Raw genomic sequence first — 21,426 nt, forward strand, 5'->3', positions numbered from 1 at the left:
CGATGCCCCCAGTTCCAGCTGTTGTCCTCCCCGCTCCCGCCGTCCCCTCCAAATGCTGCAGAAGGGGCCCAGGAGCCCAAGTGACGCCTCATTAGCCCCGCAAATGCCATCCTTGTTTTCCCAGCGGGGGGTCTGCTGGCAGGCCTGGCCTTTAAAACACACACGCTAATTCCTCCTCTGGCACGGGCTCGTGGCGCCCCGCCTCCTCCCTTCTCACACCTTCCTCTCAGGCCCCGTTCCGGCTCTGCTCCCTGCTATCTGCACAGCCAGAACAGACTGTACCTCGCAGCAGCTGCTAAATATAGACCCGCATCAGCGGCATATTCCTGGCTGGGGAAATGGAGCTGGGGCTGGAAATGGCACTGGGGCGGCTCCTACCGTGGGGCCGAAGGCTCGGGGAGGAAACATCGAGTCCTTCCTGGGCAACACCTCCACAAAGACCCTTTCAGGCTGTGGAAGTTGAAGGATCCTGAAAACAAGGACCCCGTTTGTGTTTCTCTGCTTGCCTTGCCCAGTGCCCACTTTCGAGCTTCTTGGGAACCGTTTCTGCCCTCCCAGGCTCCACGGCCTCCTACTTGCCACCTTCCTCCCAACTCTGCAGCGGGGGATGCTCTTTCTTAGAACCTGGCCATCCTCCTCACTCTCTTGGAGTCTGATGCTTCATCTGCCCACCCATGTCACCTGCCAGACTCGGTCCTGGCCCTGCCCTTATTTCTCTGTCCTGTCTTTTTCTCCCCATCTTAAAGCTGATGAACTCTCAGGCTGAAGGCACCATCATCCCCAGGGATTGCACTGAGCCCATCACACCTTCACTGTTCCCTGGCCTGCCTCTTCTGTCCTAGATACTGGGTGGCCGACCCCCTCACTTTCATTCAGGGCTCAGCCCCAATGTTACCTCCCCAGAAAGGTCTGTCCTGATTTCTTCATCTCAGTCTACTGTCTTATCCTGCTTAGGTGTCTTCCTAGCACTCACTGCTACTCAATATTACGTTACATGTTTATGTGCTTGTTTTCTGTATTTTCTACCTAAAAGCTCTGTAAGGATAGGGTCTTGGGTTTGTCTGTTGCTGCATTCCCAGGGCCTGGAGACAGCAGGACATGTACAGGCATTCAATAAAGAGTTGGTGAATGAATGAATGAATTCTCCTACTGGACCCTCCCAGCAATCACAGGAGATGAGTATTATTATCTCTCTTGTGCACACGGGGAAGTCAAAGCTCAGAGTCCCAAGCATTCTTGGAGCTTTACACCCATATTTCAGATGGCCCATTCTAGATGATTCTTCCCTCCTGTCATCTAAAAGCCAACAGAGTTAAAATCAAATTAAATAGCTCTGCACCAGATCCTGAAGCATACTCAGTAATTTCTCTGCCGCTTGACAGTTTTCTTAAGCCAACCTCATCCTTCTGTTTTTGTAGATGGTGCCCCTTTCCATCCCAGGTTCTGATGTTAGGAAACCGCAGATCCCTTCCTTAATCTAGTCTTGTACCTTCACCCAGGTCTTCAAGGTTTGCCCTTTGCAGGATCTCACTGTCACCCCTCATTCTCCCTCAGCATCTCAACGAATCTTCCTTAGCAATCCCGTATCATCTCTGGCCCCCAACAAGATGAAGCAAGTTAAGGAGTCTGGGTGGGCACCAAGAAAGGGTGCAGGCTTTGACTTCTGTCCTTCGGGGCTCTCTGCTGGCACCCCAGGCTCCTGGGTGTCCCTGAATTCAGTGCTTGCTTCTGAGCCATGCTATACAGGGGCAGCCCGAGGGATCTTGTTAAAATGAAAACCTGAGCATGTCACTTTCCTGCTTTAAAGTCATCAATGAACCCACAGGGTTGGCGAGGGGGAGGGGAATAGGCTCTCTCCTAGGCGGCTCTAATCTGGTACATTTCGGCATTATCTATCCTGATTCCAAACGCACATGCTCTTTGACCCAGCTTTTCCACTTCCCGAAAATTATCCTGCAGATACACTCACACAAGCACAAAATGATATATGTATGAGGTTATTCACTGTAGCACTGTTCGTTGTAGAAAAAGATTGGAAACAGCGTAAGTGTCCATCAAGAGGGGACTGGTGAAATAAATTTCAGTGTATCCACAACAGCTGTTAAATAAAAGAATGAGGAAGCTCTTTATGTGCTGATACGGGATAATCTGCAAGATGTATTGTTAAGCGAAAAAGGCAAGCAGTGTGTATAGTGTGTGTTTATAGCTACCATTTGTGTAAAAAACAAGCAAACAAACAAATACATGTACCTACTTTCTTGTACATGCAAAGAATAGCTCTGGAAAGATACACAAGAAAATTACATTGGTTGCTTTGTGGATACAGACCAGGTATCTGGGAGACTAGAAGGGGTGAAAAATTTCCATTAAATACAAATTTGGACATCTTTTGGAGCTGTGCTGGGTCTTCATTGCTGTGTGTGGGCTTTCTCTAGTTGTGGTAAGTGGGGGCTACTCTCTAGTGGGATGTGGGGTTCTCATTGCCGTGGCTTCTCTTGTTGCAGAGCATGGGCTCTAGGCTCATGGGCTCAGTAGTTGTGGGTTGTGGTGCATGGGCTTAGTTGCTCCATGGCATGTGGGATCTTCCCAGACCAGGGATCAAAGCTGTGTCTCTTGCATTGGCAGGCAGATTCTTTACCTCTGAGTCACCAGGGAAGCTCCCAAGTTTGGACTTTTTAAATCTTGAAATGTATTATCTATTAAAAAAAATTTTTTTTAAACAATATTTTTCAAGTGAATGAGTTCAAGGTCTCCTAGGATATATACACCACGTGGCTCCCTTTGGGGTTGCAACTTCTGAGGGTGAGACTGCTCTTCCTTTCTCTCTTTTTAAAAACATTTCTTTCATGTTTGAATGTTTTCTAAAATGTATTAGTTTTGCAAGGAGAAAAAGTAATGCAGATATTACATGTAAGAGCATGTGATTATAGACTGGAACCCTCCCCCTAAACAAAACAAACTCACACACATACAATATCCCAATCTCAAATCTATCAAACACCCTCCCACCCCACTGCCCTTAGAATAAAGTCCAAGCGCTTTGCTTGCCTTGCATGCGATGCAGCCAGGCCCCAGCCAGCCTCTCCAGGTCACCTCTCCACAAGCCTCTTCCCCAGTCCGGAGTTGTTTACAATTCCCCTTACGCCTCAGGCTGTTCTCTTCCTCCCAGTTTTGCCTGTACCATGCCCTCTGCCCGGAATGCCCTTCTCTGCATCTCGGTCTGGCCAGCACTTTATCCTTTGGGGATTGCTACCACTGTCTCCGAGAAACTGGCATCCTCATTGCCCATGCAGACGCCTGTCCCCCTGCCCCCACTGGACTAGGAGCCCCATGGTGACTTTCAATAAACATTTGGTGGTGTCTGATGTCTCCAACCCTGCCTTCTTCAGTCCCAGGACCAGTGAGAGCACTGCTCTTGGCATCGGCAGCCGCAGCCAGCTGTGGGACCTGGAGTGAACCAGTTCACCTCTCTGAGCCTCCTTCTTCTGTCCTCCGTGCACCTCCGGCCAGCCACCGGAGCACATCCCCCACGGGATGTACTCAGGTTCTAGCCTCAGAGCGAGTGAAGCGGTGGACAGTGGGGAGGTGTGCTGCACCACTGCTTGTTGGTGGTGGGGAAAGCAGTAAGCCAAGACCTTCCCTAACGGTCTTGGCTTCTGTCTTCCCATCAGATCCTTAACAACTGTCACTTGAACAGAGGTTTCACAACTGCCAAAAATGTGCCCTGCACAGGCCCACTGCCGCCCCCCACTACCTGAGGGTCCCAGCTACACTTATGACCATGGCCGACTCATACGGACTGCGGATGCATCTGCTCCAGTTTAGTTCTCAGGCCAAGGTGGGGGGTCCACTGAGTTCAGATCTCTGACGCCCTTTCAGGAGGCCTATAGTGGTTGCCTCCCGCTTTTGGTTTTCGTGCCAGTCTTGCAGGTGCCCCCCCACTCCATTTTTCCCCCTCCTGCTTTGTCCTCTCTTCCTGCCTGGCCGCCCTTCCTCTCCGAGACCTGGGGTCTCCTGGATCTGATGAGATGCTTCGTTATCCTGTCCCAACCTCAGCCCTGTTGGTTGGAAGGCGGAGAGCGGAGGTTCGCCCGCCTCTCTGGTCCCGCCCCTTATGCCACGCCTCCAGCCCCGCCTCGGTCCCGCCCCTTTGGGCTGGCCCCGCCCCTCACCGGTCTTGGGGTCCACGGTGAAGTGATGCTCGCCATCCAGCACGCTGTACACCAGTCGAGCGCTGCTGCCATACGTGGGGTCATCCGCATCCGAGGCCATCACCTGCATCACCGATGTGCCTGGGCCCGGGGGACCAAGCGAGACAGAGGTCAGCTGGCGCCGCTGTGCTCCTCCTCTCCTCCTCTCCACCTCCCACCCACGACAAGCTGGGAAAGGAGACTGAGGCTGGAGGTCACTGAAGTCAGTCCCTTCACAGTCCCCTTGTCCACATTAAGCCCCAACCCGCTTCCAGATCTGGGGGCCTTCCCAGCAGCATGAGCAGGACCATGGAGCCAGATCTTGATTCAAAACTCCTTTCCCAGCCGCAGGACTCTGGCGAGAGAAGAGAGCCTCTCTGAATCTCAGTTTCCTCACCAGCAAAATGGGGACAATCCTGGTTCTTGTTCATGATGGAACACATTTTAAACTCCCAGTCTACAATGAATGGGCTCAGAGCCGTCTCTCAGTGGTGGTGGAAATGGTTAATTTTACCAGTTAAGGTCATTCCCGTCAGAGTTAGAGCTGAGACTGGAAACCACGCACTTTACTCCCTAAGCAGGGGTCTTTCTACCCATCCCAGCCCGTCCTGACTTCTCAAGGAAATTCTGCCTTCTTCCTCCCATCCTCCATACTCCCATCCCCACCATGGAGGGGGTGTGTGCGGAGGTCAATGCAGAAGGACAACCAAGTTTACTGAGACTCAGCAGCCAGTGTCTCTTGGCCCCCAGGCAGAAGAACAGCAGCACCCAGCTCTTGCTTTGGGAAGTAGTTGGCTGTGGTCCTTGGTGTCCTCCTTGCTCCTCCCCCCGGGTGCCCAGACAGCCCCCCAGCCCCAACGCACACACTTCTCTTCATGCTCTGCACGTAGGCTGCTGGGGAGAGTATAAATTGGATAAAAGTCCATCAAACAGCGGCAATTAAGTTATTGATTTTTGACGCTGCCTCATTAAACTGGGAGCCTCTCTCGGCCTGTCCCAGAGATGGCTCTAATTTGACATCATGTTCAATTTGACGAAAGCAGAGCTTGGGACGTGAGGCTGGACAGGGTGCGGATGATGGAAGGGGTGGGGGAGGGGTTGGATGGAGGGACAGGCTAAGCTGAGTGGTCCATCGGAACCTTTCCAGAGAGGAGGGGATAAGACACAAAAGGGATTCATGAAGGCTCAGGATGGGACCCAAGGGGGAAGAGACTCAGGCATCACTTCAAGGAGATGCCCCCTTCTGGGTGCCCTGCTAAGGTTCCAGATAGAACCCTTCTGGTGGGCTGGGCTCTCTGGGCCAGCGAGGTGGCATGCTGGGGGGTACGGCCAGTTCACTGCCTGGCTAATGAGTGAGGCTCTGGAAGTGCTACTGCAGCAATTCTGCTGAGCCCAGACTGCCGCCCGCTTCTCCCTCCTCCAGCCTGGGGCCCTCGATCATTCCAGACAGACACATGTATTTATTTTTCACTCTTTTGCATTTCTCATTTCCCTCTCCGTGTCCCCCCCTCCCAGCCTCCTAAACCGGCCCTGCAATGCGCCTCTCTCTTTTGGCGGCTCCAGCTCCACATCAACCATGTCAGAGTTGCCTGGAGAAGCTGGGAGGAAGAGGTTTGGGCAAGCCCCCTCCCTCTTGATGCTAGGTAACCAAGGGTCTTCTCTTCAGGGCCAGGGCATGATCCCAGGCCCCTCCTCTTAAACAGGGAGAAGAGAGAGTAATAGACCCTACTGAGCACTCACTGCATGCCTAGCTTCACCAGCCACTTAAATCCATTATCTCTAATTCTCATAGCATCTCTGAGAGGCAGAGTGGACCTCTCTAAATTACAGGTGGGGAAAACAGGGGGAAAGACCTGAATGGGGGCACAGAATGATGAAGTGGTGAGACTTGAACCCAGGACTCTCTAAGGTCAAAGTCCTCTGGAAGCCAGAGTCAGCACAGACACACATGGTGACCCTGGATGGTGGCCTGGTGTACTGAATTACAGTCAGTGACTCTGCCACTTCTTAGCAGTTTGACCTTGGGCCCGTCACGAGCCCCGCTTTTGCCTCAATTTCCTCCTTTGTGAAATGAGGGTGACAGTACCACCAGACTCCCGGGATCGAGTTCAGAATTCAAATAGATTTTCGTGTTCAGTACCAAGGACAGCGCCTAGCCCACGCTAAGAACTCTGTAAATGCAGGTTGTTGTTGTCTTCTCAGGAGGCACTGCATGCCTGTATACAATGGCACAATCAAGCCTCCCTCACAGACATACTGAAATGAGAGACGATTCATACAGCATCAGGCTCATGGTGGGCGCTCAATAAACAGTGGCTGTGTAACTGTTAGGAGAGAGGATCTCCCGGCACTCTCCTCTGCATGTTGCCCCCACCCCCTGGGCGAGACACAATGCTGGCTTGAGTGAGTCCCCAGGGACATGGCTGAGCTCTCTCTCTCTCTCTCCCTGGATGTATCCCAGGGACTCCCGCAGGGATGATGGAATCATTTCCCCAATCTGTGGTTCTTTATTGCAGCCATTACAGTTAATGCAGACACATGGGGATGGTGAAGGGTCAGTGATTCACCCCTGGTTCCCCAGGCCCCACACTCCCTCCCACCTCCTTCACAAGTCAGCAGCTCCCCAGAATCAGCAGAAAAATGGGTGCCAGGCTTGTGGATGCTGCAGGACCACTTTGTACCATCCCCCTAAGTTTAGCAGATTGCATTTTACAATGCACCATCACGGCTCTTCTCTCCTTCAGTCCTCATGCCAACTCGATGAGGTAGATGCAGTGACATGCTGGCAAATGTTTAACCATTGGCTGTGGGGGACGGAGGGGTGGGGATAAATGCCCTGCTTTGTAGTGTTTGCTGATCTCTACGGTGTAAATACTCTCACCATGGCCAATTTCAAACTACCAATGTGATATCAAGTGGCTTATGAAACTCCTGAAAGTCAATATTTGGCTCTCATGAGCTGATACAAGCAAACTTCAGTATACTCCTGCATCATTTCCATTTTACAGATGAGGAAACTGTTATGCACAGCGAAGGATGACAATGTAAATTAATAATGAATAATAATGAACCCCATTATTACATAAATGTTTTCGATGATAATAAGAGGTTGTTTATTAAATAACTACCTTGCACTACATGTTATAATAAGCCCTTTATGTATAGTATTTTATGGAATTCATATAATAGAGTCTTGAAGTAAGCTCTATTAAGATTTCTACTTTGCAGGTAAGGAAATGGAGGCTGAGTGAAGTTTAATAAAGAACCCCTTTTGTCTCAATTTCATCATCTGTGAAATGGGGGTACTCAGGACCATTGTGAGAACTCAAATAGATTTCCTTGCTCAACAGCTGGGACAGTGCCTGGCTAAATTCATCCGGCAAGGAAATAGGAGAGGCAAGGTTCAAACCCAGGTCGATCTGATGTCAAAACACACACGTATCTTGCCTTATAAGGTAGTAGGTTGCGGATCAATAGAAGTAGTAGATAGGCAAGTGAGAGAAGAGCCGAAGAAAGGACAGAAAGGAAGAGCAGGAGGAGAGCGAGGAGCTGGATTCAGGATTCTCCCACCCTGGTATTTAGTTCAAGCCCAGACTTTCAGAAGCAGGACTGGGATTGGCTAGAATGAGCCATTCGCTGTCCGTGGTGCTGCCCCCAGCCCTTCTGCTATTTGAGGTTAAGGGCCTAATTCCAGACTGTGGTAGGAAGGATTGCCCAAAAGATTCTTGCGTAAACAGGGTCTCAGAACTCCAGAGCTCCATGTAGAATGTTGGATGTGGAAAGGCTGCTCCTTGGAAAGCACAGAAACCAGTGGTTCTCAACCTGGCTGCACATTAGAATCTCTTAGGAGCTTTAAAATAGAACTGATGTTGAGCCCCAACCCAGATTAATTTAATAGCACTCCCTTGGGGGTGGAGCACAGGTAAGGGTATTTTAAAAGCTCCAACAGTGATTCTAAAGTGCATTCCAGACTGAGAACTGATGCCCAAGATGCAACCCCTGATTGAACTGATGAAGAAACAGAGTCACAGAGAGACTCAGAGCCTTTCCCCAGGTCATTAGTAAAGGGTAGGAGAAGATTCCAGCCCACATCTCTGCAGCCAGCATGTCACCCTCCTGGACTCACTGTGCCTGCACTGAGACTGACACCCAAAAGGAAGCAGCAAGGATGACACAAGCCACCGAATCAGCAAGAGAAGTTGGACACCCCTGCAAAGAGATGCCCCTTGCAAATTCATGGAGACATGGGACTTTGGCATCAGAGAGTCCTGGGTTCAAATCCCACCACTTCCTCACTCTGTGCCCTCAATCAAGTCTTTCCCTTGTTTGGCCTTTTTCCTCATCGATAAGTTAGAGGGTCACACTCTGCCTCTCAGAGATGTTATGGGGGTTAGAGATGATGGATTTAAGAGGCTGGTAAAGCCAAGCATTTAGTAAGCACTCAATAAGAGTTTATTCCTTTCTCTTCTGTCTACATGGTCAGAAGATCTCTGGGGCTGTGTCTTTGCCCCTGAGTGGGAGACTCCTGGGCACCAGATTCAGGAGGGCGGGGGCTTGCCCACCCTTCATTTCTAGTTTATCTGGGTGGCTCTGACATTGTTTATCCTGGGTCCAGAACTAGAATCCATGCTCTGGCTCCCAGGTCAGAACACTTTCTCTTCTCCCTTTAACCCTTGCTGTTTATGAAATCCAACTGAGGCCCAAACATGGGCCCCAGAACCCCAAGCTCCTCAGGGAGAAGGTGGTGCCAGGTGGAGTGGAGGTCAGGGGTTGAAGACAAATTGTCATTCCAGCTCCGTCCGTGGCTATGGGACAACTACCCCAACCTGACTGGACCTCAGTTCCCCTTCTGTAAAATGGAGATAACACTTTATGCTTCCTGTATCCTGGATGAGGGAGACCCCTTGATGAGATGAAAGAGACGAAACGCTTTGGAAAAGAACAGAGTCCCCAACCGAGGTGACCAAGTGTCATTATTATGAAGATGTTAGTAATTATTATCATCCTGTTTCTTCCCTACCTCCCTCTGCTGCCCTGCTGGGCCTGGGGAAACCCTTGGCTCACATTTAGCTTCTCAAACATTTTTGAAAAATGAGTCCCACCCCCTGCTGCTGCTAGAACTGCGTGGAATGCTTTCTATTAAAAATTAAAAACCACTTGTCGAGTCCCTGGGAACATTCAGATTACACAGGAAACAAGTCCCTTCTCAAACTCCCCCTCTTACCTCCACCCCCCGCCCCTGTCAACTCCCTCTTTGCTCATCACTTATAATGCCAGTTCACTGCACGGGCCTCAACTCCGCTTCCAGCTGCCCAGTCAGGGCAGCCTAATGTAGACGAATGATACACAGGAGGTGCAGGAAAGTGGTTGCATGGAAGCGGGGTCAGAAGATAGAGGGGGAGGAAGCAGGTCGAGAGACAAGGGACAGAGAAGGCGGCATACAGAGATGCGGTGAGAAAGTGGGTCAGAGACTGAGAAACAAGAAACAGAGATGCAGAGAGATGGGCAGAGAGAAGTGACAGAAACAGAGGTAGCCAGGCATGTGGGGAGAAATTAGAATAGAGAGAGAGAGATGAGGGCCAAAGAGGCAGATATACATACATATACAACAAAGAGAGAGAGACAGAGACGGGGACAGAAAGAGATCACCGTGGACTCACCCAGGCAGGCAACACTTGAGTGTGTGTGTGTGTGTGGATCTCATCTACCACCCTGAGAAAGGGGATTCTTCTTTTGTTCCTAATTGAGTCCCATTGACTCTTCCATCCTCTCCACATTCAAGTGGGATCCTCTGTGGAGTAGTCTGGTCACCTCGTTTATTCGGGGCAGCAACATTCTAAGTTTCTGCAGTAGCATCCCTTGGCCAGTTGCAGAAAGCAAATATTTTTGGTTTATGATTCAGTTCTATTCGGTCACCCAAGGTATACAGAGCACCTACTATGTGCTAGACCCTTGAGGGTAGGATGCCACATTTGTCACCTTTGTACTCACTGACACGTGGGCACATGGCCTGGCAGAGAGGGGCTGCTCATGTTTGCTGAGGGATTTGTTGATGGAAAAGGCAGAGAATGAAGTGAAGCTGGGGCCTGTGCTCCTCTCTGCCACCTCTCTCCACCAGGAACCTCCTGCCCCTTTTCTCCCCATCCTGAGTGGTGAGAGCCAGTGCCGTTGCTAGGCAAGGAGATATTGCACATATAGATCTTCCTGGACTTTAATTAAAAACATCTTTAGAAGGTGTCTCTGCAGAGGCCAGCAATTGATTCCTGGCTTGGGCCTGAGGGCTGTTGAGCCACACTCTCTCCAGCAGCAGGTGGGACAGTCAGAGGCTCCCAGCCTTCCCTGCCCTCCCCAAACAGGACCTCTGGGAAGCACACTGCCCCTGCCTTCCTCCTCTTCTCTCTGCCACCGTCCTCTCAAGCGCGGGCCTTGGCAATCAGACAGTATGTCCTCCCGGTTTTATCTCCCCCTCCCTTCTCAGGCCTCAGTTTCCTCAGCTGTAAAATGAGGGTTTCTACACTTAACCCAAGAGAATTTCTGGGAGGATGAAGTGGGATTAGGGGTGTGAACGTGCTTTGTAAGCTGTAAAGTCCTGTGCACACTAAAAAGATGGTTGTGGCTGTTTCTCATGCCCACTGAGGCAAGAAGCTTAGGTTCTGGATCCAGGCTCTGGGTCGAGTTCTGGCTCCAGCTCTTACTATGGAACCTCAGGCAAGTTACTTTATCTCTCTCCACATTTATCTCCTCATTGGTAAAATGAGGACAGTAATACCTGCCCTGCCTATCCCCCAGGATTGTGAGAATAAAGGGAAATAGCTTTGTGAAAACAGTGTTGGCTGATAGCTGTTATTTAGTGGATGTCCCGAGAAGTGCAGACTCTACTACAAAAGAGTCTTTTTCCATCTATTATAGATGCTGCTCACGGAGGGACTGCAATACCGGGAAAGCGGCTGTGGCAGGGCCCCTGTCCGTTTCCACAGTCTGTTGAGCCCTAATCTCAGGGTCCAGCAATGCCAATCCTACGGCATATGTGCCTCCATAGTCTCCTTCCTTTGCTTCCAGCAGACATCACTAATCGATTGTGGCATTTTTTCCTGCTAAGCCTGAATGAGACCTGAGACACCTTCTCAACACAGCCCTACGACCAGTTGACCAGAGCTGGCACCAGAGATGAAACTGATCTGCTAACACTTTGAGGACAGTGGCAGTATCTTGCTTATCTTTGCATCTTCACATACCTAGCAAAGGACCACATACATAGTAGGTACTATTATGTATTTACTGAATTAAAACTGCTTATTTTTCTATCCCATTTGGGCTATATATATATATAAAGTAGGTACTAATAAATGTTTGGTTAGTTGGGTGACTCATCTTTGCAACCCCTACAGACCCGAGTACACTGAAGGCCTTGTATATAATGGGTGCTAATAAACATGTGTGGATTTAATTCAATTACTTATCTTTACATCCCCAGCAGTGCCCTGAATAAAGTAGTGGGTAATAGATGTGTGCTGGATTGAACTTCTCATTTCTGTATCCTCAACAGTGTCAAGGATTTTGTCTTACACATAGTTGGCATTAATAAGTAGGTGGAGTTAAACTGGGCATGGGAGCCCTGTGAAATGCTCTTGCTATCCACTGGTCAGGTTCTGCCAGCCTACATAAGGGATCTGGGCCCCCCAGCATCAGGAGATTATCTAGTCTAACTTTTCCATACCAAAACTCACTCCCTTGTTGATTTCACCCATCCTCAAGCTTTAAATTCTTGCTTTGCTGATGACTTCCAAAGTGATAACTCTAGCCCTCATCTTGCTTCTGACCTCCCGACTTGGAGATCTAACTGTCCCCTTGACAACTCCACTTGGATTTCTAGTAGACATCTCAGTCTGCTGCTGCTGCCGCCTAAACATGTCCAATTAGGAACTCTTAATTTTGTGCTGCAAATTTGCTCATTGTGGAGCATTTCCCAGCTCAGCAATAGCAGTTTCATCCATCCATTTGCTCAGATCAAAAACTCAGCCTCATCCTTGTCTTCTCTCTCTCTCACTCCCCTCAGCCAATCCCTTACAAACCCTGTTGGTCTGCATTCAATATACATCCAGAATTCAAGTCACCATCACCTCCTGCCCCAATTACAGATGTATCCTCACCAATCCCCCTACTTTCACCCTTAACCCCTATAGCTTAGTTTCAGCCAACAAATCATCTTTTTAAAATCTACGTTGGATCATAGAACTCCTCTGCCCCACCCCGTCTTACTCAAAGCACAACCACAAAGCCTTCAGCAGCTACAAAAGTCCTATGTGGTCCAGCTTCTGGTATCTCCTTTGACCTCCTTGTACTCTCTCCCCTTCCTTTATTCCTCTTTTCAGCCACACTGACTTCTTTGCTATTCCTCAAACATGGTAAAACACATTATGCCTCAGGACCTTTGCACTTGCTATTTCCTCTTCCTGGAACATTCTTCCTCTAGCTTGGTTTTTGCAGATCTTTTGTGCAAGAATTCTTCAGTTGTGGTGCAGGCTTAGTTGGTTCTTCAAGTGTCCCCTGAACCAGCAGCATCAGCATCGGCTTTGACAACATCTTTGTTAAAAATGCCAACATTTCTAATAGACCAGATATGCTGGGCTTCCCTGGTGGCTCAGATGGTACAGAATCTGCCTGCAATGTAGGAGACTCAGGTTTGATGCCTGAGTCAGGAAGGTCCCCTGGAGAAGGGAATGACAGCCCACTCCAATATTCTTGCCTAGAGAATCCCATGGACAGAGGAGCCTGGCAAACTACAGTCCATGGGGTTGCAAAGAGTGGGACAAGACTGAGCAACTAACACTGAATCAGAAACCCTGGGGGTAGAGGGGAGCCTTCTGCGCTTTAACAAGTCCTCCAAGTATAATAAACTTTGAAAACCACTGTTTCACATGAACCTCACCAAGATGGTGGAGTAGAAGGACATGTGCTCATCTTCTCCTACGAGAACTCCAAAATTACAAGTCGTTGCTGAACAACCATTGACAGGAGAATGTTGGATCGCACCAAAAAAAAAGATACCCCATGTCCAACGGCAAAGGAGAAGCCCCAGCAAGACTGTAGGAGGGGCAAAATCACATTTAGAATCAAACCCCATATCTGCCAGTGACACTCGGAGGGCTCAAACCAACCTTGTGTACACCAGGACCCAGAGGCCCCACAGAGACTGAGCCAGAGCTGCGTTTGAGTGTCTCCTGAGGAGGTCCGGGTCAGCAGCGGCCTGCCGCAGGGTCAGGGGCTCTGGGTGCAGCAGACCTGGGTGTGGCATAAGCCCTCTTGGAGGAGGTCGTCATTAACCCCACCATAGAACCGCCAGAACTTACGCTGGACTGGGAAACGGACTCTTAGAGGGCACAAACAAAACCTTGTGCACCAGGACCCAGGAGAAAGGAGCAGTGACCTCACAAGAGACAGACCCAGACTTGCCTGTGAGTGACCATGATTCTCCGACAGAGGCGTGGGTCGGCAGTGGCCTGCTGCGGGATCAGGGGCACTGAGTGCAGCAGTGGGCGCACTGGGCCTTTTGAGGGAGGTCACCATTATCCTCATTACCTCCACCATGGTTTGGCCTCAGGCCAAACAACAGGGAGGGAACACAGCCCCTCCCATCAACAGAAAGTTGGATTAAAGATTTACTGAGCATGGCCCGCCCATCAGAACAAGACCCAGCCTCCCCCTCAGTCGGTCTCTCCCATCAGGAAGCTTCCACAAGCCTCTTATCCTTATCCATCACAGGGCAGACAGAATGAAAACCACAATCACAGAAAACTAACCAATCTGATGACAAGGACCTCAGCCTTGTCTAACTCAGTGAAACTATGAGCTGTGCCATAGCCACCCAAGACAGACAGGTCATGGAGGTGAGTTCTGACAAAATGTGGTCCACTGGAGAAGGGAATAGCAAACCACTTCAGTATTCTTGCCTTGAGAACCCCATGAACAGTATGAAAAGGCAAAAAGGACAGTGAAAGATAAACTCCCCAGGTTGGTAGGTGCCCAATATGCTACTGGAGATCAGGGGAGAAATAACTCCAGAAAGAATGAAGAGATAGAGTCAAAGCAAAAACAATACCCAGCTGTGGATGTGACTGGTGATGGAAATAAAGTCCGATGCTGTAAAGAGCAATATTGCATAGGAACCTGGAATGTTAGGTCCATGAATCAAGGCAAATTGGAAGTGGTCAAACAGGAGATGGCAACATCGACATGTTAGGAATCAGTGAACTAAAATGGACTGGAATGGGTGAATTTAACTCAGATGACCATTATATCTACTTCTGTGGGTAAAAATCCCTTAGAAGAAATGGAGTAGCCATCACAGTCAACAAAAGAGTTTGAAATGCAGTACTTGGATGCAGTCTCAAAAATGGCAGAATGATCTCTGTTCATTTTCAAGGCAAACCATTAAGTATCACAGTAATCCAAGTCTATGACCCGACCAGTAATGCTGAAGAAGCTGAAGTTGAACAGTTCTATGAAGACCTACAACACCCAGAAAACATGTCCTTTTCATTATAGGGGACTGGAATGCAAAAGTAGAAAGCCAAGAAGCAACAGATAGAATTGGACATGGAACAACAGACTAGTTCTAAATCGGGAAAGGAGTACATCAAGGCTGTATATTGTCACCCTGCTTATTTAACTTATATGCAGAGTACATCATGAGAATGGGCTGGATGAAGCACAAGCTGGAATCAAGATTGCTGGGAGAAATATCAATATCAGATATGCACATGACACCACCCTTATGGCATAAAGTGAAGAAGAACTAAAGAGCTTCTTGATGGAAGTGAAAGAAGAGAGTGAAAAAATTGGCTTAAAATTCAACATTCAGAAAACTAAGATCACGGCATCTGGTCCCATCACTTCATGCCAAATAGATGGGGAAACAGTGGAAACAGTGAGAGACTTTATTTTGGGGGGCACCCAAATCACTGCAGATGGTGATTGCAGCCATGAAATTAAAAGATGCTTACTCCTTGGAAGGAAAGTTATGACCAACCTAGACAGCATATTAAAAAGCAGAGATGTTAGTTTGCCAACAAAGGTCTGTCTAGTCAAAGCTATGGTTTTTTCAGTATGTATGTATGGATGTATGTACATCCATATGTACATATGTATCCTGATGTATGGATGTGAGAGTTGGACTATAAAGAAAGCTGAGCACCGAAGAATTGATGCTTTTGAACTGTGGTGTTGGAGAAGACTCTTGAGAGTCCCTCAGACTGTAAGGAAATACAACCAGTCCATCCTAACGGAAATCAGTCCTGAATATTCACTGGAAGGACTGATGCTGAAGCTGAAACTCCAATACTCTGGCCACCTGATGCGAAGAACTGATTCATTGGCAAAGACCCTGATGCTGGGAAAGATTGAAGGCAGGAGGAGAAGGGGACGACAGAGGATGAGATGGTTGGATGGCATCACCGACTCAATGGACGAGTTTGAGCAAGCTCTGGGAGTTGGTGATGGACAGGGAGACCTGGTGTGCTGTGATTCATGGGGTTGCAAAGAGTCAGACACAGCTGAGCAACTGAACTGAGAACTGAGTTTCACATAGCTCTTTGGTCCACTCCCTTGGTTCCTTCAGACCTTGTTCAAATGTTCTCTTACAAAAAATGAAGGCCTTATGTCCCTACTTCCCTGGTGGTTCAGTGGTTAAGAAACCACCTTGCAATACAGAGGATGTGGATTCAATCCCTGGTAGGGGAACTAAGATCCCACAAGCCTTGGAGTAACTAAGCCTGTACCACAACTAAAGAACCCTTGCGCTGCTACAAAATATCCGTGTGATACAGCGAAGATGCAGCCAAATAAGCGAATAAATACAGAAAAAGAAAGGTCTCTCCTGACCCCTCTGTCTAAAATAGCACTCCCCCAATGTAAGTCCCAATTCCCCTCACACTTACACCACAGAGTGTATTTATATCTTGACTTGTTTCTTTCTTTCCTATCTCTCTCCCTGCCCTAGATGTAGGCTTTCTAAGAATCTCCGATGCCTGAAACAGTCTCTGGCACAGAGTAGGCTCTCAGTAAACATCTGGGCATGAATGAGCCTGCTCTGTGCTCAGAAGGGAACCTGAGGCCCAGAGAAGAGCAGGGGCTTTCCCGAGGTCACGCGGGGCGCCAGGCTTCCTGACGGTCAGATGCAGGACCCGCGCTGCAGCATTAGGCTCAGCGTGGTTGGCGTGCCCCTCTTTAGAAGCGTGGCTCATTGGAGGCCCCCGGCACACTTCCCTTCCCTTTTAAGCTGTGAGTGGTTTAATTTGTGAGCGCCGCTGCCTTTCATGTCCCAAGCTGTGTCCCGCTCCCTCTGATCTCCTAGGCCGCCCAGACCCGGTGCCGCTTGTCGGCCCCGCCCCGCTCAGCCCAGATCAGGAGGCTCAGTAATTGTGACTGATTTTCAAAGCTGCCTGGAGTCTCTGTAAGCACCCAAGTGTCGGATTTGCTTTTCCTTCAAAAAGTTGCTCAAATGAAATAAACTAATTTAATTTCTGCTTCCTCCTCCCACTTCCTGGGTTCCCCCGGCTTGTCCGAGTTAAATCCCCACTATTTCCTGAGTGGAATGTCAGAGTCAGTGGACCGGGAAACCGGGGTGGGGTGGGGCGGGGGTTCCTTGCGGCTGGGCTCATCAAGCTGGGGGCTGGCTCAGCCTCCCACTCTCTGGGTGACCTTGAGTGAGTCTTTGCGCTTTTCTCGGTCTGACTTTCCCCATGAGTGACACAAGAACCTTGACAATCCAAAAGCCTGGGAGCCCAACCCAGCGATCTGCTGGGTCATTGACTAGCTATGTGACCGTGGGTCACATCATCTCCTCTCTCTAAGCCTTGGTGTTTCCATCTGTTCAATAGGGATGCTGACATCCCTTGGGAATGTCAGTCCTTGGGCAATCAGTCCTGCCACCTCTCAGAGTCACAGTGAGAGTGAAGTGGTGATGGGCAAGCCAGCATGGGGTATATGGGACTATACCTCCCTCTGGGCCCCGCATTCCCATCCACTCTCCACCCTGAGGCAGAGGGAGGCTTCCAAAATGCAAGTCTGCCCACTTACTTTCTTGCTTAAGCTTTTCCCAGGCTACCTGCTTCCCTCAAGTCCTTTGCATGAGTCCAGCTTTCTCCTCTAGCCTCATCTCTCACCATCTTTCTGGCTTTTCCATGTGGAAACATGCAGTTCAGTTTTGAGTGAAGAGAGACAGGACTATGTCTCTTTTGGCCAGAGTTTGAGTCCAGGAGTAAGGGCTGCCGGACTTGGGAAATCAGAGGCTTCATAAGCTACCTGTGACTTGCAGTGTGACCTGGGACCCGTGACGGCTCTTCTGAGCCTCAGTTTCCCCACTTGCAAAACTGATTTCTACGTACTCCCTGGGTCTCTGCCATGGACAACCTCCAAATTTATCTCTCTACCTCAGACCTTGCAGCTGAAACTGGATACTGAACTGCCTTTTTCAAGATCTCTCCTTGGCTTTCTAATAAATACTTTCAGCTTAGTTCATCTAACCAAACTTATGATTTCCCTCCATCCCCACAAATCTTTTTCTCCCACTGTTTCTCCCATCTCAGTAAATGGAGATTCCATCTATTTAATTGCCCAGGTCAAAATCTCGGTAGTCATCCTTGAATTTTCTTTCTCTCACACCCCACATCCAATCCATTAGCAAATGCTTTCAGCTCTACTTTTGAAATATATCTAGAAGCCGACCTCTTTTCAGTACCCTTACTGGTACCACCTTGTTTCAAGCTACCATCATTTCCTGCCTAGGTAATTGCAATATCCTTGTCAACGAGCTATCTGCTTCTGCCTTTCCCCCCTCTCCATCTAATCTTCACGGAACAGTCACAGGATCCTGTTCGAATTAAGTCATATCATGTCACTCTTCTGAACAAGCCCCTCCACTGACTTCCCAGCTTGCTGAGCATAAAACGCAAAACCTTGACTATGATCACACGGCTGCCTGATCTGGTCTCTTCTCTGCTTCCCCTCAGAGGGAATTCAGCCCTGAGACCTTTGCATATACTGTTCCCACTGCCTAGACTGCTGTTCCCTGGGCGCAGGTTCTCACTTCTCTCGAGTCTTTGCTTCAGTGTATTCTTCCCAACCCCAGGATCGGTTTGTTAACTTGCTTCCTGCCTGTCTTCCTTGACCAGAATATCCCTTCCATGAGAGCAGAGAGGCTGGTCTGCCTTCTCCACGCTGTGTCCCAGGTGCCTATGCATATTTGTTAAAAGAATGAATGAATTCATTCAGCAGACACATAACCTGTCAAATGCATGCACGGGTCTTAAAGGCCGTGCACATCTGCGCATGCGTGAGAATACGGTATGCACAGCAGACAATAACAGCACACCTGTGTGTGTGTGTGTGAACACCAACCCACACCCACATTCACACCCTCACTGTTCCCTATTCTCCCACCATCCTTTGTGCTCACTGTCTTCTCTGGTTCACTCCCTTCTCTTCCATTACCGCCTGCTCGCTCATTACCTACCGATTTGCCCCATCTAGAGAAGCCAGGGGTGACTGCACTTTTCCCCAAGAAACCAAGTTCCTCTGGCCTCTGATGAGCAGCTGCAGAGCTGGAAGGCCAAGAAGGAGGCAGTGCCTTGGCCAAAGAGGTGGAATGTGTTCTAGGACCCAGGGCCACTGTTCCCTGTCCAGCCTGGCTTGCAGGTGACTTAGGCTAATGTGGTGGGGAAGGTGGTAGTGGCCGGCTTACTCCTCAGCCCACGACTCGTTTCTACCAGGAGCCCTGGGCTGAGTGATTGTCCAGGACCGTGCCTGGGCGCCTGGGCCCACAGCTGTGCCCTGACTCCCCTCCCCCCAGCAGGCTCCCTCGCTCAAGCCGGCTGCTCCCCTTCCCCTCTTGCTGGCTCATCCCACCCCCCGGAGCCCACCGCCCACCTGTGGGTGAGAGCTCGGCCACGCTGCCGATGTAGGGGCCATGCAGGAAGCGGGGCTCGCTGTCGTTGATGTCCTGCACCTTGATGATGAACTCCGACTCGGGCTCCAGCAGGCGGTTGGTGGCACGGTCCCGAGCCTGAGCCCGCAGTGTGTAGAAGGTCTTCTGTTCCCGGTCCAGGCGCTCCATGGCATGGATGTCACCCGTCAGCTCATCGATCAGGAAGATGGTCCCAGCGCCCTCGCCCGAGATGGTGTACTTGATGGCCCCATCACCCTCGTCTGAGTCCGAGTGGATCTGGGGAGGCAGGGAGGAAGGCAGAATGGAGGCCCAGGTGGGCTCCTTTTGGCGCCCCACTCCCCCACCAAGTCCCACTGGGGGCCTCTTCCTAAGCACATCTCTTCTTTGACATACCCATTCTTCATTGAAGTCACTGAGGCTGGGGAAACCAAACGTCATCCTAGTCCCAAGCCTCACTGTCTGGTCTGGCATGTTCCACTAGCCCTCCATGGTTCTTCCTGCCCCAATCCTGCCCCTGTAATTGACCTTCCCCCCTACGGCCAGAGATATCAGCCTCAGAGGCAGATCTGAACAGGTCCTCCTGTGCATGCAATCTTCTATGGCTCCCTATCACTCTTACAAAGAAGTAAAAGCCACCTCCACACCTCTCTTCTTCTTCTTTGCGTGTCCTGCCTTATTTCTCTGTCTACTGAAAGTCTCCTCATCCTGCAAGGCTTGCCACATCTTGCAAGTTTAAATGCCACCTCTTCTCAAAAGCTTTTTTTTGGACCCACCCCCACCCCCACTCCCACTCCACCTCCAACTCTGCCATTCCGCTCCAAGATCTTTGCAAGACGTCAAGCCATCGTTATCACGTTTGCTGTAGCCATGCTTCTTAAATCTTAATGTGCATGCAAATCACCCAAGATCTTGGTAAAAAGCAGATTCTGACCCAGGGAGTTTGGAGTGGGGCCTCAGAATTTGCATTTTTAGCAAATTTCCAAGCTGCTGTCCATGACCCTTGCTGGAGTGACAGGTCTAGGGTCCCTAGGCTTTGAGCCCTCAGAAGTATCTTCTTACTTCTCTGGAGAGCAGCCTCAGGGCTTGGCATACGGTGGGGACAGGGATTGGAAGGACAGAGGGGAAAGGGGGATGCAAACTGGAGGAGCGCCTACCATGTGCCAAGCAGTGTGCTGAGCAATTTACATATTTATTTGGTGCACAATTCTTTAAAAAGAAAATCACTATTAGAGTAGGTTTTGCTATCTTCACTTTGCAGATTTTTTTTTTTTTTCATTTTCCTACTGAGGACTAGAGAAATGGGATAAATTGTTCAAGGTCAGACTCCTGGAGGAACTGGCCTGGTCCACAGCCTAGGCTTTCTCACTCCATCCTCACGCCTCCTGGGAGGAGCCCATGGCAGAGGGAAGAAGCAGTACAGCTTGGTCCAGCCTTGGTGCCAGCATCACCTCCCTGTGAGTTCTCGCCCAAGTCACTACCTCTCTGGGCCTCAGGTCCCTCCTCTGTAACATGCGGAGCATAATAGCACCTCCTCCTAGAGGTGCCAAAGGGTGGCATGTCTGCATGCTAAGTGGCTTCAGTTGTGTCCGACTCTGTGTGACCCCATGGACTGTAGCCCGCCAGGCTCCTCTAACCATGGGATTATCCCAGGCAAGAACACTGGAGTGGGTTGCCATTTCCTCCTCCAGGGGATCTTCCCAACTCAGGGATCGAACATGTGTCTCTTACATCTCCTGCATCGGCAGAGGGGTTCTTTACCACTAGCACCACCTGGGGAGCCCAAATGGAGGGCTACTTGAGTCTAATGTCCACATAAGGCCCTTAGCACTTGCCTGGCACCAGATGATGTTTACAATATGTAACAGCCAGCCTGGCGCTGGCACTGCCTATGGAGTGGTACCACAGCAGAGCCCTTGCTGGTCCAGGTGGGAACACTTTGGATGCTGGATCACAGAGAGGTCCGAGGGGTGGAGGGAGCTGAGGGGAGTGAGAGGAAACAGACTATTTACCGCAGGTAGGGAGCCTCTTCACTATTTTAGCAACTGGTACAACTATACTGGTAGGTATTAGTTGAAAATCAGTCCTGCCTGAGACATAGTAAATGTCCCATAAATGGTAGCTATCATTATTATTATATTATTATTAAATGTTAGCTATATATAACTGGGATTTAATCCAGGCACTGCTAAGCTCCAGAACCCAGGCTGTTTTCACTGCACCGAGATCTCCTGGGCAAGGAACCAGCAGAAAGACTATTCACCCACATAGAAACACCCAAGTCCTTATCCTACA

The 21,426-nt window shown here is 49.7% G+C and overlaps 1 protein-coding gene across 1 annotated transcript in view; it reads right to left on the reverse strand.

Moving 5' to 3' along the window:
- Positions 1 to 21,426, reverse strand: part of CDH22 (cadherin 22) — a 78,918-nt gene that overhangs the window by 48,096 nt on the left and 9,396 nt on the right. The window contains exons 2-3 of the mRNA XM_065919820.1: positions 19,116 to 19,410; positions 4,173 to 4,292 (exon numbers count right to left, since the gene is read on the reverse strand). Of these exons, the coding sequence (XP_065775892.1) occupies positions 4,173 to 4,292; positions 19,116 to 19,410 (415 nt within the window). The remainder of the gene's footprint in view (positions 1 to 4,172; positions 4,293 to 19,115; positions 19,411 to 21,426) is intronic.

Source organism: Muntiacus reevesi, chromosome 2, assembly GCF_963930625.1.
Source record: "Muntiacus reevesi chromosome 2, mMunRee1.1, whole genome shotgun sequence".
Lineage (NCBI taxonomy): Eukaryota > Metazoa > Chordata > Mammalia > Artiodactyla > Cervidae > Muntiacus > Muntiacus reevesi.